Source organism: Martes martes (genome assembly GCF_963455335.1).
Source record: "Martes martes genome assembly, chromosome: 2".
Taxonomy (NCBI): Eukaryota; Metazoa; Chordata; class Mammalia; order Carnivora; family Mustelidae; genus Martes; species Martes martes.
The window spans coordinates 59576123-59593346 of NC_137889.1; the positions used below are offsets into that span (position 1 = coordinate 59576123).

The following is a 17224-nucleotide window of genomic DNA, read 5'->3' on the forward strand; positions in this document are numbered from 1 at the left end:
ATACTTGATATCTTATCAATATTATCAATACTTGATGATAAAGAAATCAATACTTGAAGAGCTTATTATAATTTTAAAAAGCTACACAAATATGCCCGTGGCTATATTACAAGACAGACTGTGATATGAGCCATTCAGAATAGCCTAAGCACCATGGAAGTTCAAGGAGACCAAGACTTTGTAGATTTGGGTATCAAGATCTCATGGAAAAGAGAGAACTTGGCTTTTAGGGGTGGAATTTGGCCATCTGAACTTGGCTTTTAGGGGTGGAAGAGTAGAGCGAAGGGGAAATGATACTATAAGGGAAACATCATGGGGTAGTACAAGCAAATTCTAGCAGGGGGCAAAGCTTGCAGTTAGGTTTGCACAAAGAATCTATGTGGCCAGAGGTCAAGTGTTTAATGGGGCATCTTGTGAAATAAAGCCAGTGAGGCAAGTGGGAGCCTGGACATGAAGGGCCCTGAGTCTGGATTAGATGCTACCAGACAACCAAGAAAACCGTGAGGGCTTCTGAGAAGAAGGGAGAAGCAGACTGAAGCTGCAGTCAGGAAGTGATGTATCAAGCAGTGATACATGACATGGAGGCAGAGAGGGACACCAGAAGCAGGGAGAGGGCCAGCACACCGCTGCATTAGTCACCCAAGAGCAACAGGATGGCAGTGAGAGGAAAATGAGAGAAGGGTATATCTGAAAGGGGGCAGGGCTGACAGAAGTCAGCTAAGACCATGGTTAGCCTTGCTCATCAGTATGGGATCCCATGCCCACTCTGATCCTAGCAAAACTCCTTCCCAAGAGATAACTATAGAGAGAAGAGAATATCTGGGGGAGACATAAACTAGGAGGAATGGGATAACAAAGGACAAATGAAATCATAGGGAAAGAAGTGCTGAGATTTAACCAGTGCCAATCGACAGAAGCATAATGTGAGCCACACGTATCACTTAAATTTTCCATTAGCCAATTAAAACACGTAAAAAGAAACATGTGAGATGAAATCTAAAAGAGTATTTAATATCAATTACATGTTAATTAATATTAAAGTCTAATGTTACTTGAATAATTTAATATTTGACATATTTCTAAAATATTAATAATTTGAACAAGTAATCAATTCAACAAGTATTAATAAGATATTTCACTTTTTTTGGTATTAACTCTTTGAAATCTGGAAGGTATTTCCCACTTATAGTCATCTCAGTTTGAACCAACCACATTTCAAATGTTCAATAGCCACCATTAGACAGTGCAAATTAGGCTATAAAGTAAGTTATACCAACACCTAAAGGCTTCTCATGTTACCAGAGTGAACCTATTTTAAGCATTACTTAAATCACAACTCAAGAAATCCTAGCTTTTTCTAAATATTCTGAGCAGACTAAAGTTTTCTTTTCGATTGCCTTGACATACAGTTTATTCCATGTATAAGAAAATTATCATCACCACATGTTAGCATATAGAGATGTTAGCATATAAATGCTGCTGCCAACAGCATTAAGATTGGAAAACGCTAAACCACAGCCTCTTTTTGGAAACAGAATCTCTAGATGACTGTCAAAGAAAGGATATAAAAAAGGTATTCCTGGTCAAACACGTGAGTAGACCCTTACATTAAATAGGTCCCTGCAGTTAATCTCAGTAGAATGCCAAAACCAAGGATTTAAAGAAATAGTCCACATTAAAGGTGGGCTTTTTTCCCCCTTTCATTCATTTTCTGGCCAGAAAGGTGAAGATCAATGTCAACCATATTCTTAGAATCAGCTTTGCCCAGGCAAGTGATGTTGTGTCCCGCCACAGACAGCCCCGGAAGAGAGCCTTGGCTTCCTGCTGCCCCACAGGAAGGCAGTAACAGGGTCGTTTTGATGAGCGCAGATGGAGAAGGAGCAACTACTACCAAACCAATGGCAGAAGGGATGGAAACAGAACAATGAGAAGAGGAACAGGAATGCACACCACACTTGCATGTCTCAGACCTAATGTTACTCTGGGTACAACTTCACTGGGCTCATGTTAAATATTCTCAAATTCTCATGCGAGAGACAGAGACTAGGTTTCATAAAACACCAAGATGGTGTTTCACTTCCTTCAAAGTAGAGATCATAAGCGTGTTGCTCTACTTCCCTTTGCTCCTTCAAGAAGCATCTAATACAGTCTGTACAGTAACCTTCTAGTGACCTAATTCCTAAGAGCAGAGCTGTCAACTCTGAATGAAAAAGAGGACAGAGAGAGAAGCTAAAGAGCTCAGACACGTAAGAGTGCAACAACTTTTTGATAAAAACTTTTAGGGATGCCTGGGTGGCTCAGTGGGTTAAAGCCTCTGCTTTTGGCTCAGGTCATGGTCCCAGGGTCCTGGGACCGAGCCCCGCATCAGGCTCTCTGCTCAGCAGGGAGCCTACTTCCTTTCCTCTCTCTCTGCCTGCCTCTCTGCCTACTTGTGATCTCTGTCTGTCAAATAAATAAATAAAATCTTAAAAAAAAACTTTTAAATATTTTGGGAGGTATCTGAGTCTTTTTGGGCTCTGATATTATCCTGCCATTTGAGCTGATGCTGGGCTGAACCAAGATCCCCAGTGTTTCTGCTCTTATAAATGCCACCAAGTAAAAAGTGACTGGATTAGTTTGGTGGCTGGGAAGCATGGAGTTTATTTAATTTGCTAAGATCCCAGGCTGAAATGTGAGGTGATGCAGGCTTCCACCACGGTTGCCAGCCAGGAAGACCACCTGCCTCTCTGGGTCCGAAAGCTGCTGCTAGAGCCCTGATGCCATGCTAAGAATGATTAGGAATGATGTCATGGTGGTCATGAAATGCCATCCTAACCCGACATGGCATTTTGCAGGCCATACAGTTGAAAGGAGTTACCATTACCACTCTGTGGTTGAGGAAACCGAGGCCTAATGAATGAAGTGATGCGTCACAAAGCCAGTTCAGGGCAAAATTGAAAGCCATGTTTCCTGACTCCCAGCCCAGGACCGAAGTTTCTTCTGGTACTCCATTCTATGACCCCACCACCCTTGCTGCCTCACCCACTCCCCCGGAAGTCTACCACCATGCTCCTGCATTCCCACTGGCGACCCAGGCCCTGAGTTAGCTGTCCCAATACCAGTACCTGGGACAGGCCTTGCTTCCTAAGACATTAGCTCCTTAAGCCCTCCTTATTAACAGGTCACCAGGCACTGAGAAGCTACGTGTTTATTGCCTTCCCAGATAACCTATATGTTTTCAAGAAGTTTACTGGAGTTCAAGACCTGAGGAAGAATACTAATAGGAATTCAAATCCAAATTCTTGGTCCCTGAGGACTAATTACCTCACTCTCTCAGGGTAGAAGAGAGCCATGTTCCACACCAGCATGCCTCCCCAGTCATGGCCAATGAACACCGCTTGAGGGATGCCCTAGAGAAGGACAGAGACAGGAGATGAACGTGGGCAGGCTTCCAGGATGGGGTTTTGAGAGCCCTGAGGCCTTGTGCTCCCTGTAGGCCCAAACTCTCAGTCGCCAAACCTTTTGTTCACTTCGTAGGACTCCTCCCCCTCCATCAACCTACAGTACAATGTCCACCCTCTTCAAGCCTCCCTTCCCACACATACCGGCCCCACGGAGACTCTCTACAGATGATTGATCTTTTCTATTTTCTCAGAAGCCTAAGGCCACAGACTCCAAATTCCCTCTTCTTCTCTACCTTCCCTCAAATCGAAATTCATTTCACCTCTTTTTCTACATTTTGTATTAAAGTTGGTATGATTCACCTACTTGTGTACCGTGTCCGTCTTTTATTGAGTGATTAAAAAGAGTGATCCCACTCTTTTGGGATCTTCCCTCCCTTAACTAACCACTGACACCTCCAAGGCATCTTTAACCCCTCCCTCTCTACCTGCAGCCTCCTTTTTAATGCTGCTGCCAACAATGAATGACAACAGCTCCCTTTTGTAGAGGCCCTACTATGTCCAAGGCACTGGGCTGAGTGCCTACACCTCTTGTCTGGAATTCCTCCACAACCTTCTCACACACACTTCACCACTAGGGAAAGAAGCTCGCAGGCTAGCTTACCACTAGGGAAAGAGGTGACTTACCCGAAGCCACGTGGATGGTCATTCAAACCCAGGCCTCTCTAACTTAAAATCAGGCTCTCCGGACCACCACTCCACTCTGCTGACCACATTCAGCCACGTCAGAGCCTTTCAGGGCCTTGCCAGTCTCGCCACACAACTGTGAAAAGTGGCTCCCTGGCTCAGCTCCCTGCCATGTTTCTGCCTTCTCCGTGCCCAGCTTCTCACAATGATCTACTCGAGCGGCCTCCCTGGCGATCTTCCTAAGTCCCTGCAGCCTGGTTTTGTCCCTGTGACCTGAGTCCACTGAAACTTCCTTGTAAAGGCTATTCATCACTTAGAATAGCCGCCCCCCCCCGCCGCCCCACTCAGCTCTCACTCTTCTTTTTTTTTTTTTAGATTTTATTTATTTATTTGTCAGAGAGAGTGAGCACAGGCGGAGTGGCAGGCAGAGGCAGAGGGAGAAGCAGGCTCCCTGCTGAGCAAGGAGCCCGATGTGGGACTCGATCCCAGGACGCTGGGATCATGACCTGAGCCGAAGGCAGCCGCTTAACCAACTGAGCCACCCAAGCGTCCCAGCTCTCACTCTTCTAACCATCCTGCGGCATCAGACATTTCCTTTGAAATGTTCTTCCCTGGGCTTCTGTGACAGTATTCTTTCTAGGCTCTTTTCTCCCTTCAGTGAGTCCACTCCTTCCTCTCCTGTCACATGGGAGCACTTCATGGCTCAGCAGCCCTAATTCCTGTCATCTACTCCCATGGCTTCAGCCACCACCTCCAGGTGGAGGACCGCCACCTCACCGGTCATGGGCTCGGCTTCCTCCCCCTGCATCCCAGGAGTGCCTGGGCCATGGAGCAACACCTACCCCAGCCTGCCAGCAACCCCAGTGGCTCTCTTGCAAGAGAGTCAGAGACTATCTCAGCCAGCTGGAAATCTTCTAGACGGGAGGTCACTCTAGAGTCAGAACTGGGGTGGTCACACCGGGCCATGTCCTCCTAGATGTCCCTAGCATTTCAAACGGTCCAAAGCCAATTCTGTGGGACTGAAAATCTGGAGAGGGCAGGGACCGTGACATCTTTGGCTCATTTCCTACAGTGTCTGCCCCCATGCCCAGTCGCTGAATGGAAGCCCTTAGTCATCTGCAATTCTCCTCCTGACCCTCACATCCAATGAACAGGTGCCATATCACTGTTTTCAGTTCTCTCTCAGCTGTCCCTCCACTGTCACCATCTGACTTAACCCTTCTCCCCCTCAGTCCAGGTTGCTGTGTCCTCACCCCGGCACCATGACCTAACTCAGGGTGGGAGAAGTGGACTACTTCACTGCAATCTCCATCTCCTGTAAGTAAAAAAGCAAAAGTACAGTCTCCTATCACCATAGCTGACCTGCTTTTGTGTCTGCTACTGTCATTCCAAACAAGGTTACCTGAAGGCATTTGATCTGAGGTATTTCTAAAGGGGTATCAATCTTTAAAAGTTGGGACATATTAGTCTATAGGATATAGGGTAGTTTCCAAACTCTGGGCACAAGCAAAGCTCTTTACCCTGACTCAAAGCCGACAAGAGGTATCCTGTTCCCTGGAAAATGCTTTCCATGAAACAAACCAACACAACAAACTTGGCACTACACTCTTCTCCACACACTTTCACTTTGCCACCTCTGTGCTTGTAATTCCTCTTGACCAACGACCCTGCCTCCCACTGCCCCAGAGTGTCCTTGTTCCTGCCCTCGCCACTCTCCTTGGGGGTTCTACCAGTGGACACCTTCAAAGGCTGCATCCTGAACTGCCCACCCAAACAGAAGTCTCCAGAGATCAGTTCAAAATAATTACTCACCAACTTATCCAGGAAGGTTACCATCTCCTAAGAAAGAAAACAGACCAATCAGAAATTGTTCGCACCCACCTCAGCTGCTTCCCGAGGCAGATTCCTGTGTCTTCTTTGTTAGGGGCTGCACTATGTCTTCCCCAAGCTCACATGTGGAAGCCCTAACCTCTGCCCTGCATTCCAACACCCCTAAGTTGGAATCCTAAGACTAGAGACATACAGAGAATAGGTTCATGATTCCTTAAAGGTACCTATTCTAAAATAAGTAACAGTTGTATGATAGACTGGCACACAACATTAGGGAATTATGGTTGAGAAAAAAGAGGGTTCAGTATCTTTGGGGGAAGTTGAGAAAAGGGTTTTTGTGCATGCTTGAGGATAAGTATTATTACGGTTCTTCATTCAGTTTCCTATAACCCTCCATTTCAAGATTATACGGGTTATTTTTTTAAAAAAAGATTATACAGGGTATTTAATTTATTTTTTTAGAAAAATTTTTAGAAGATTTTATTTACTTATCTGAGAGAGAAAGAATGAGAGAGAGAGAGAGAGAGAGAGAGAGCGCGCACGAGAAGGGGGAGGGTCAGAGAGAGCAGCAGAGCCCGGTGTGGGACTCAATCCCGGGACTCCGGGATCATGATCTGAGCTGAAGGCAGTCACTTAACCAACTGAGCCACCCAGGCGTATATATAGGGTATTTTAAATAAAATAGGGTATTTTAAATAAAATTTAAATATATAGGGTATTCTAAATAAAATTTTACATGGAAATATTGTGCTAATTTTTCAAATGACAGCGCTGAGGTATGATTCACATACCATAAAATTCACCCTTTTAAAATGTGTCATTCACCGGATTTTACTGTGGTCAGAGCTGTGAGGTCATCACTGCTATGTAGTTAGAGAACATTTCATCACGCCAAAAGGAAACCCTATACCCATTAACAGGGACTCCTGTTCCTCATTCCCCTGAGCCCTGGGCAACCACTAATTTCATTTCTGTCTCCATGGACTGACCTCTTCTGGAAACTTCGTAACAATACAATTATACAACACGTGGCCCTTTGTGACTGACTTATCCTAGCATAAGGTTTGTGAGGTTCATTCATGCTGAAGCATGCATCATGATTTCACACCTGTTTATGGCGAATAATGTTCCACTGCATGGATATGCCACACGTTTTTAATCCATTCATCAGCTGATGGAACACTGAGGCAGTTTACACTTTTTAATGAACATTCATGTCCAGGTTTTTGGTGGACATATTTTTTTCATTCTTTTGGGTGAATACCTACCGAGTAGTGGACATAGCAATCACTTTCAAGGGTAGAGCTGGAGGACGGGAGCATCACAGTTTTATCTTGCTTGTCTTAGTATAAGGACCTTCTTCAGGAGGGAAGTTATGTCGAGTGACCTGAAGTGACCTGATCTACCCGTCTTAAGAACCGATTTCGACAGAAACAAGCAGGGGTCCAGTGAAGGAATGTTAGGGGGGTGGGGAGAGGCCCCCCCACAGGGTTGCTGGTGAGATCTTGGCAGGATTTCAGGGGAGGTATGAGCAAGATCAGAAGTGGCAGAGCAGAAGAGGTAAGGACTTGGAAACTAAGGAAGGAAGGACAACCCTAACTGGAAAGTTAGGTTTTATCAAGGCTCCTTTTGTAAGGCGCCAAAGCCTGCATGTGAGCCTGGTTGGGGGGCAGCCCAACAGAGCTATGACTCCTACACGGAGACTTTTTGTAAATTTAGCATAATTAGCAGCATCGCTAGGGTTTTTTTTAGATTTTTAAAAAAAAATTATTTATTTCACAGAGAGAATGAGAAAGAGTATGAAGGGTGGTAGGAGGGGGCAGAGGGAAAGGGAGAAGCAGGCTCCCCGTGGAGCAGGGAGCCCAATGTGGGGCTCAATCCCAGGACTCCTGGGATCACAACTGGAGCTGAAGGCGCCCAACCAACTGAGACACCCAGGCATCCCCAGCATCGCCAGTTTTATGGCCAACCAAGACACTGTTCCTTCCCCTTGGCCCCTCCAGTCTTGGCTTTTGTCCCCTGGCTGATGGAGGCTTGGCTACCAGTCTCCTCACCTCAGCCGTGACAAGCTCTGAGATGAGGGCCCCTCCCCGATGGTGCTCATGCTTCACTTAGAATGGGAGCGCCATCACAGCCGCCAAGCCACACACTCCCCAGACTCTGGCCAACAACGTCTCTACCAAAATAAGGTGATTTTTGCAATTCTCAGGACGGAAAGGCAAGATGGTGGAGTGGCCATGAGGAGGGACATGGGAGCTCTTTCAGGATTCAGACCTGGCTCTACTAGCTGTTGACCTCAGGCAATTACTTTACCTCCTCATGACTCAGTTTCCTCTTCCATCCAATGGCTTAGAACAGTAACTGATAGACAGTAGATGTTGGCTATCATTTTGAAATGCCATCTTAACTTACGGTAAGACTTTTATACCCAAATGCTGTGAAATCCTTTCTTAGGATGGTAAATGAATACCCACACTTCTATCTACATCGGTTAAAAACACCAGGATGGACAAAATGTCACAAATGTTACCCAGAGATCTATCTTACCTGGCATAACACTTCCATGGAATATTCTTCTATTTCTGCAATTAGAAATAAAAGAAATACAGTTAACTCACATGATTGAAAATTATCAACAAACTAAAAAGCCCCCTTTGTCCAAAAATAGGTATCTTATTAAATCATTAGACTGATGATGTCTCCTTGTTTATTTTTTTGTTGCCTGTGCTTTTGGTATCATGCCAGTGAAATCATCCCCAAAATCAATGTCATGAGATTTTCACCTATGTTTTCTTCTAAAAGTCTTAGTTTCAGGTCTTACATTTAAGTCTTCAATCCATTTTAAGTTGATTTTGGGGTATGGTGTAAGGTAAGGGTCCGATTTTATCCTTGTGCATGTGGATATCCAATTTCCTAGCATCATTTATTGAAGAGACTGTCCTTTCCCTAGTGTATGTCCTAGACACCTATGTCAAGGATCAGCTGGCTATACATGTGTGGATTTATTTCTGGGCTCTACTCTGTTCTACTGGCTATATGTCTGTCTTTACACCAATAACACATTGTTTTGACTAATGTAGCTTTGTGATATATTTTGAAATCAGGAAATGTGAGTCATCCAGCTTTGTTCTTTCTAGAGATTGATTTGACTATATGGGGTCTTTTGTGGATCCAAACGAATTGTAGAATTGTTTTTTCTATTTCTGTAAAAAATGCTATTGGGATTTTGATAGGGATTGCCCAGAATCCATAGCTTATTTTGGGTAGTATGACTATTTTAACAATAATAGCAATTCCAGGAGGCAAAAAAGAAAAGAACAGAAGAAAAAAATTATCAAAGAAATAATTCAAGAAAACTTTCAAGAACTGAAAGATGAATGTACCCAGAGAAGCGGATGAAAAGAGACCCGTGTCATGGCACAGTATCATAAACTTTTATAACACAAGAAGATAAAGATCCTAAAGGTACTGAGGGTACGGGGGGGGGGGGGGGGGGAACCGTCACACAGAAAGCCTCATGGATCTGAATGGCATGTGATTTTTGAAGAACAAGGGAAGATAGAAAATAGTGGGACAGCAGCTTCACAGTTTTAAGGGGAAACAATTTGTTACTTAAGATGTATTGCCAAATGATAGAAAATTTATACACAAATGATCTGCAGTGTGTATGTATGCATTCCAAATCATCACGCTTGGCTTTAAAACTCATGTTATATATAACCTTCAGCAATAGTTAACATGCAAATTATTGTTTTCTTTTTTTAAGATTTTATTTATTTTAGAGAGGAGGAGAGAGAGAACTCGAGCATGGGGTGGGGGGAGGGTCAGAGGGAGAGGGAGAGCGAGAATCTCAAGCAGACTCTGCACTGAGCATGGAAACTGACATGGGGCTTGATCTCACGACCCTGAGATCACAACCTTAGCCAAAACCAAGAGTCTGTCGCTCAACTGACTGAGCCAACCAGGCACCCTGTAAATTGTTTTCTTAAAAAGTAGTTATAATGAAAGTACAGATAACTATAAGTCTAAGTTCATCCAGAACAGTTCTGTTTAAGTGTGTTATTACTCATAGTGTTTCTTTTACTTTTAATGGTGTTCTGGTTTGAATGATAAATTAATTACTAAGTTATCCCTAGGGGATTCAGGAAAGATTATGTTCTAGATGAATGAAAATAGACATTTTAATAATTAAATTGGGGGAGAAAAAAAACCTTCACTATCTTTCTTGGCTGTCTGGACGAGAAGCTTTTTTTTTTGTCTGAAGTGCCTATGCACCATGGAAGAGGTAGTAAGCAGCTGCGGAGTAGGAACCATGACAATTAGGGAACAATCATGGCGGCACTCCCCGGTCATGACAGGCTGAATGGTCTGGCTGGTGGTTACCAGAGTGCCAGTTTCCATCAGCTGGCTTCAAACTCGACAGGCTTGGCCTAAACATGGGGGGAGCAGCTCAGAGAAGGGGTGGTGAGCAAATGGTCTGGCTCACTGGGCACCGCTGCCAGCAGCATGGCTGACACTAGGATTCTGTTGCATGTCTGACTGCATCATATTCCTCTCTCCACCTGGGGAGCTTAACAATTTTGGGACTGAGACCCTCTCTGAAACCAAAGAAAGCAGTAGACTCCCTCGCCCCAGGAAAGTGCTTGTAAACCTACACATGGACGTGGGTTCATGTCCATTCTTGGATAGACACCATCCGGGATCCACAGACACTGGGTTAAGAATCTAGCCTACCAATTGCCGTAAGATCCAGCAACTCCACTTCTCGGTATACAGCCCAAAGAATTTTAAAGGAGGAACTCAAGCAGATATTTGCACACCCATGTTCATAGCAGCGTAATTCACATCAGCCAGAATGTGGAGGAAACCCAAATGTCCATCAGTGGATGGGTGGATAAACAAAATGTGGTCTGTATATACTATGAAATAATATTTGGCCTTAAAAAGGAAGGAAGCTGTGATATATGCTACAAGGTAGATGAATCTTGAAGGCATTATGCTAAGTGAAATCAGCCAGTCACAAAAGGATAAATTTTCTATGATCCACTTAGAGATGCCTGGAGTAGTTACATTCCTAGAGAGCTGATGGGTAGTTGCCAAGGGGCTAGGAAAAGGGGAATGGGGAATTAGTGCTTAATGGTACAGAGTTCTGCAGGATAGGAAAAGTTCTGTGGCTGGATGGTACATCCTATACCCCACATCCAGCACAAGACTTCCTCAGGGCACAGACAACTGGGTTTCTTGTATTCATTCAGAATACGGGAGGAGAGACATCTGAGCCCCAAGTGTACAGACAAGGGTCACTACAGGAGGGAGGAAGGGCAAAGTCGGACTCCCTCTAAGGGCTGTCCGCTCTGACCTAGGACCAGAGGGAGACAGTACAGTTGGAGAGCTCAGACAGTCAGAGGGGATAACCAACATAGGGCAGCTGTGAGACAGCTAACCTACCAGGAGGGGCTGATGACTCTCCATAGCCTTTCATGTCCAGAGCCAGTACCCGGAAACCCGCCTGAGCGAGAGCAGGGATCTGGAAAACAAACAGTTCAGGGATACCCAAGAGTGGCCTCATCAATCTTTTACAGACACTCCTTCTTTGCTTCCTTCTATTCACGGTCTTGTAAATGGCTCAACTCAAAATGCCATGCAGCACTATCTGGGATGCTTGCCATGAGGCTGGAATGAGCCCACCTGGATAGGGCTGTCGTGAACAGTGGTAGGTTCTGTGTACTGCATCTAATACTACATCTAAGAGAGCACTTTTCCTAGCAAAGACCTTGGAGATTTCTATATCCATTACAAAGACTTCCCAGCAGGTGGCATAAAGTATACTGAAGAATCTGCTTTTTTCTCATCTGCAAAAATGGCATGTGGTCTAGCACAGCTCTGAGTCTGGACCCAACACTGTCTCCAACATTTCTGAGGTATCACAGTCACCACTGGAGATGACGCTCCACTGTAAGGTTTCAGCTTCTTCTTCTTCTTTTTTTTAAAAAAATATTTTATTTATTTATTTGAGAGAGAGAAACAGAGAGCACAGGAGAGAGTGAGCATGAGCTGGGGAAAGGGCAGAGGATGAAGGAGAAGCAGCTTCACCACTGAGCAAGGAGCCCGATGCAGGGCTCGATCCCAGGACCCTGGGATTATGACCTGAGCTGAAGACAGATGTTTAACAGACTGAGCCACCCAGGTGCCCCAAGGTTTCAGCTTCTTAATGGCATTCTACCCTGGGCCACACCACCTACACCCTCCTCTCCCTTCACCTTGACTGGAGCAGACCTTCCCCCAGTTTCCTTTACCTGGTACCGCCAAGAGAACCAGCTCTCAGGAAATCCATGGCAGAGACACACGACAGGTCCAGAGCCCAGCTCCACAAAATGCAGACGCACCCCAGGCTGTAGCAAAGAGAGGTGAACAGGAAGTGACCACAGCGCCAGGCTGGACAGAACCAGTTCATCTTCTGCAGACCGCGCTGGGCCACCTCCGGGTACTGCCGGACCTCATGATTTCTCAGCTCAAGGCCCCGATGCCAGGAGAAGATGTTCAAGAAGAAAAAACTGGCCAAACTGCAATAAAGCCTTTTACAGGAACACAGAATGCCAATATTCATGTTAACATGTGGAATACTAGGATGATTTTTTAAAAAAATGTTTCTCTCTTGAATGCAAAATCTTTTCCAAGCTTTGCTACATTTCTAGTGCTCTGGGCTGTGGGTCCTAGCCTGCTAAGAGCTCAATGTCTGTGTTCTTCTCTCCCTGGCCCATGACAACATTTTCCAGACCTCCGTCCACTTTCTTGCAATGGGTGTGGCCATGTGACCGAGTTCTGGCCAACGGCCTATGAGAATGAAGAAATGTGTGCTATACCTGGGCCCACATAAACCTCCCATGCGTGCCCTTCCCTCTTTTCCCATCTGCCCCTGGAGAGTTTGGGCCTTGGGCAAGGTAGAGCCCCAGAGAGGAAACGGGCTGCTTGTTGACTGCATGGAGAGAGCCCACTCCTACCCTACACTGGACTGTCTGGCAAGCAGGGAATGAACCTGATGTTGAGCCAACGGAAGCTTGGGATGGTTTGTTTTAGTACTTAATCTCCTCCAATTATTACCATATGGTCTAAGCACAGGAACTAAAGCAGTATCCAGAGTGCCCTATTTTCCCCCAAAAGTAAGTATCTCCAACTTTCTAATGGAAAAAACTGGGAGAAATAAGCTTTGCATAAGGAAATTCACTTGGAAGAATTCTACGGAGTTGCATCTCAGATTACTCCAAGCTCGTGTTCCAAACCGGAAGTTTCATTCATGATTCCCAGCGAGTTATTCTGCTCGAGAAAACATGAGGCTGACATTTCACAAACTCTATCGTGGTCTATAGTCTTATCAGAATCTGTTTCATCGTCTATTAGTACTTGGCAAAGGGAGGATCTAATTCTATTCCTTATATTGCAAAGTGCTGTAGTACTGATGTCTGGTGACATGATCCTAACCTGCCCCTGCTCTAAATGGATCCTAAACTAAGAGACTCCTTTTTGCTGCTCGGCATCGAGTAGCTCAGCAAATGCATGTACTTTCCCATCCTTTAAATGATATGTTAATAAAATTGCCATAAAGCCAGAAAACGAGAAAGACCTAACCCAGCTTGGGTGGCATTAGTATTCAGTGGAGATCGATGGAATAGCACCCTGGAGAGTGGGGCTCGGCTGGGACTCCCCAAAGGTCACTGCCCCAGGCCTTTAATTTGGGGTGAGGACAGAGCAGGTGATAAAGCAATTCTGACCACCCTCCTTCAAGGTCAAATGAGAACTGTATTGAAACTGACCAGACCTACAAGCCTCAAGAGGATTATGTCCACGGGGTTGAAGACACAGGCCACAGGCCAGACCCCAGGCCACAGGCTGAGAGCCCCCTGATCCTCACTGGTACTGGAGATGAGGTCTTAAGGGACCTCATGAAGCGTTCACCCCTTCAGCAGCACCCAGGGTTACAGGAGGGGCTGGGCTGATGCTCACAGTAGCTTCAGCCTTTTCTTACTATCCAGTTCCCACTCATCCTTTCACGCCCACTTCACCATCACTGCTGAACATTCGCCGGTGCAGCCTCCACCCTCACGGAGCCCATCCCAAGAGCGCCGGGGCAGTGCTACCAGACAAGGACCCCGTCCTGGGTTGGAACTGCAGGAGCTAGCAACGTGTATCTCATGTAGACTACAAGATTCCTGAGGTCTTAGACACTCCACTCATCTCGATATTTCTCTCTGTGCCCCGCAAACAACAAATACTCAATAAATCCTTGAAGGGCTGTCCTCCAGGCAGTAGGGCTTCCCCTGGGTCTGCAGACCTGCCCGCTCACGCCACCAGCTCTCCTCTTCATCAGCTACAGCTGACCGAGCACGGAGCCACCAGGTACAATGCCCCGTGGTCTGCATGCAGTACTTCAATGACAGTCCACCCTTGCACAATGTGGGGATAAGGGGCACTGACCTCCCACCTGCATAGTCAAAAACTGCATATAACTTTGACCCCCCCAAAAAACTCAATTTCTACTAGCTTCCTGCTGATTGGCAGTGTTACTGATAGCAGGTGATGAACGCCTATTTCGCGTTATGTATATTATATACTATAATCTTGTAAAGTGAGCTAGAGAAAAGAAAATGCTCTTAAGAAAATCACAAGGAAGAGAAAATACATCTACAGCACTGCACTGTACAAAATCCTCAGGTAGGTGGACCCACGCCATCCAAACCCATGTTGTTCAATGGTCAAGCATAATCCATACAAGAACACAGAAGGGACATATCAGCATCACCTCGTTATAAAGCTGCATACACAAACATTCAGAGTGATGAAAAATGTATCTAAATCTGTAAACTTAGTGCCAAAGCAGGATTCACACTGGTTCTATCTGGCCCCAAGCAACCGTCCCATCTTGTTTTGCATATGAGCTGACCTGCAGCTCTAGGTCGCTTCCCATTTAAATGGGACCAATGACGAAGAAAGACTCCAGGGTGAATCCATGAAGACATTCTAACACCCTACTCTATAACCTGGCTGGATCAGGAGTTGGGGCCCCTCTGCATGTGGCCTTGGCCTTGCCGTAACCCTGACCACTGGATGTTCTAATGACTACTTCTGTGTCTTTATCCTGGCTATGGGTTCTTTGAGGATGGGTCTGTCTTATTTCTCACTGCATCCCTCATATCTGGCCCAAGCCTGACACCAAGGCTGAGTATCTGCTAGATGAAAACAAGTTCTCCCCAGAACACAGGCCAGACACATAGCACTCTGGGCTACTCAAGGCCCCACGTGACCTGTCTTCCCACTGGAGTCTGACCACATCTGTACACTGCTTTGCATATCCTAAGGCATGACCCTTGTCTTCTGACTTTTAAGGAATGAGTAGATGGAGAAATATTATTTCCCTGTAAACAGTGGGTATTTAGCTACCCTTGATATTTAACAAATGTCTCTGCAGGTCATTGTAGATGGGCTGGTGAGGGAGGCTTCAGCTGACTGGGAGGGAGCACTCACATACCTTTATCGGCACATACCCATGGCTCACGTCGCTCACACCGCATGGGATTGGAAGAGGGGCTGCGGCGCGGGGAAGCTGGAAGGAAAACAGGGACAGTGAGAGGCGGCAGCCTCCTTCTGTGAGACGTTCTCAGAGATGGCTTCCAGAAGTCCAGAGTGCTGACACAGGCACCTGTGCCATGGGCTCCTGAGTCCTCCCTGCCCAGCCCCGGCCCTCTCCTGGGAGCACACAGTTGTATTCATCTCTCCCTCCCTTTCAGTTCAGTGCAGCCCATGATCGAGTCTTTCGGACAGAAGAGCGTGGCCTGTCAGCCTCACCCATTAAAATCCCCACGTGATTCTCTACACTCTCTACTGCCCCCACCCCCCTTCCAGCTGAGAGCCTGGTGTGACTCAGGAAAACACAGGGGAGAACAGTGGGTCCTCTATCAAACCTGGGTCCTTGAACAGCTGCCTGAAGCAAAGGCCCTGGCCACCACCACCCGAACTTTTTTACATCAGCAAGAAATAACCACCACCTGCTCTAAAATGCTGAGATTTCGTACTTCAGCGACTATAATTCTTCCCTATGGTGGTTCCTCAAGTGGTCACCCCGGCTCATGCTGGACACCATCAGGAATGCGAAGTTCACAGAGCATCACTGAATGGCTCCGCTGAAGGGTCCCTCCCTCACGCCAGCCAAAATCTGACTCTGGGTCTTTGTATTCGTCTGCTCCAGCTGCCATAACCACGTGCCACAGGCTGGGTGACTGAAACAACAGACGTTTACGTCTCTTAGTTCTGGAAGCTGGGAGTCCAACACCTTGGTTGGTTCAGGCTTGGTGCCTCCCGAGCCCTCTCTGTTTGGCTTTGCACCTCCAACCTGGGTCCTCACGTGGTCTTTCTTCTGTGTCTGTGTCCTGATCTCCCCTTCTTATGAGGACAGTTGTACTAGATTAGGGCCCACCTGCAATGACCTCATTTTATCTTCATCACCTCTTTTAGAGGTTGTGTCTCCAAATACATTCTGAGGTCCTGAGGCTTTAACACAAATAAATTTGGGGTGGGAAGAGGCAGAGGTCAGCCAGTAGGAGCCTTCTGCCCGCAGGCCCCAGCTGGGTTGTCTGGAGTCCCAGGAGGACAGATCACGTCTTATATGACATCTAGGTAAAGAACAAAATCCCTGAACAAAGGGTCCTTAAGAGACTTCTTTACCTTACTCATGTGAGGTGTCTTGAGACAGAAATGACCAAGGACAGTAAGTGAACTATTCACAGGAACTGACGTATTAGCGACTCCTACTGCTAGATTGCTCGTCTTTAGTCCCAAAGGTGTGATCTAAGGAAGTGGCTCCGACTTCTTAGGTGTGAGAAATAAACTATGACATGTACCTCCTTTTTTAAACATGGAAGAGCTTGCATAGACGTCCTCAGTGGGGGAATCAGAAGGCAAGCCCCCTATGACCGTGGCACCTGGAGAGGATTCAGGGTGTGGCAGGAGGGATGGGCAGCTGGGTGTCCTTTGATGGCAAGGAGCCTTGTCTGGCCTGAGGGAGCCAAGACATGGACCAAGGGCTAGAGTCCCTTGGGGCCCTTCTGCTGAGGTATCCCTGGCTTCCTAGTAGATGTCTTACTCTCTGATATGAGGAATTTGAGAAACAAGACAGAGGATCACAGGGGAAGGGAGGGAAAAATAAAACAAGATGAAACCAGAGAGGGAGACGAACCATAAGAGACTCTTAATCTCTAGAAACAAACTGAGGGTTGCTGGGGGGCAGGGAGGGATGGAGTGCACAGGTGATGGACAGTGGGGACGGTATGCGCTAT

General features: G+C 46.2%; 1 protein-coding gene across 1 annotated transcript in view; it reads right to left on the reverse strand.

Annotated features, from left to right (window-relative positions):
• Positions 1–17224, reverse strand: part of EPHX2 (epoxide hydrolase 2) — a 72841-nt gene that overhangs the window by 25563 nt on the left and 30054 nt on the right. Inside the window, exons 6-11 of the mRNA XM_080796650.1 lie at positions 15421–15495; positions 12194–12289; positions 11346–11424; positions 8445–8479; positions 5880–5906; positions 3304–3389 (exon numbers count right to left, since the gene is read on the reverse strand). Coding sequence (XP_080652776.1) covers positions 3304–3389; positions 5880–5906; positions 8445–8479; positions 11346–11424; positions 12194–12289; positions 15421–15495 — 398 coding nt within the window. The remainder of the gene's footprint in view (positions 1–3303; positions 3390–5879; positions 5907–8444; positions 8480–11345; positions 11425–12193; positions 12290–15420; positions 15496–17224) is intronic.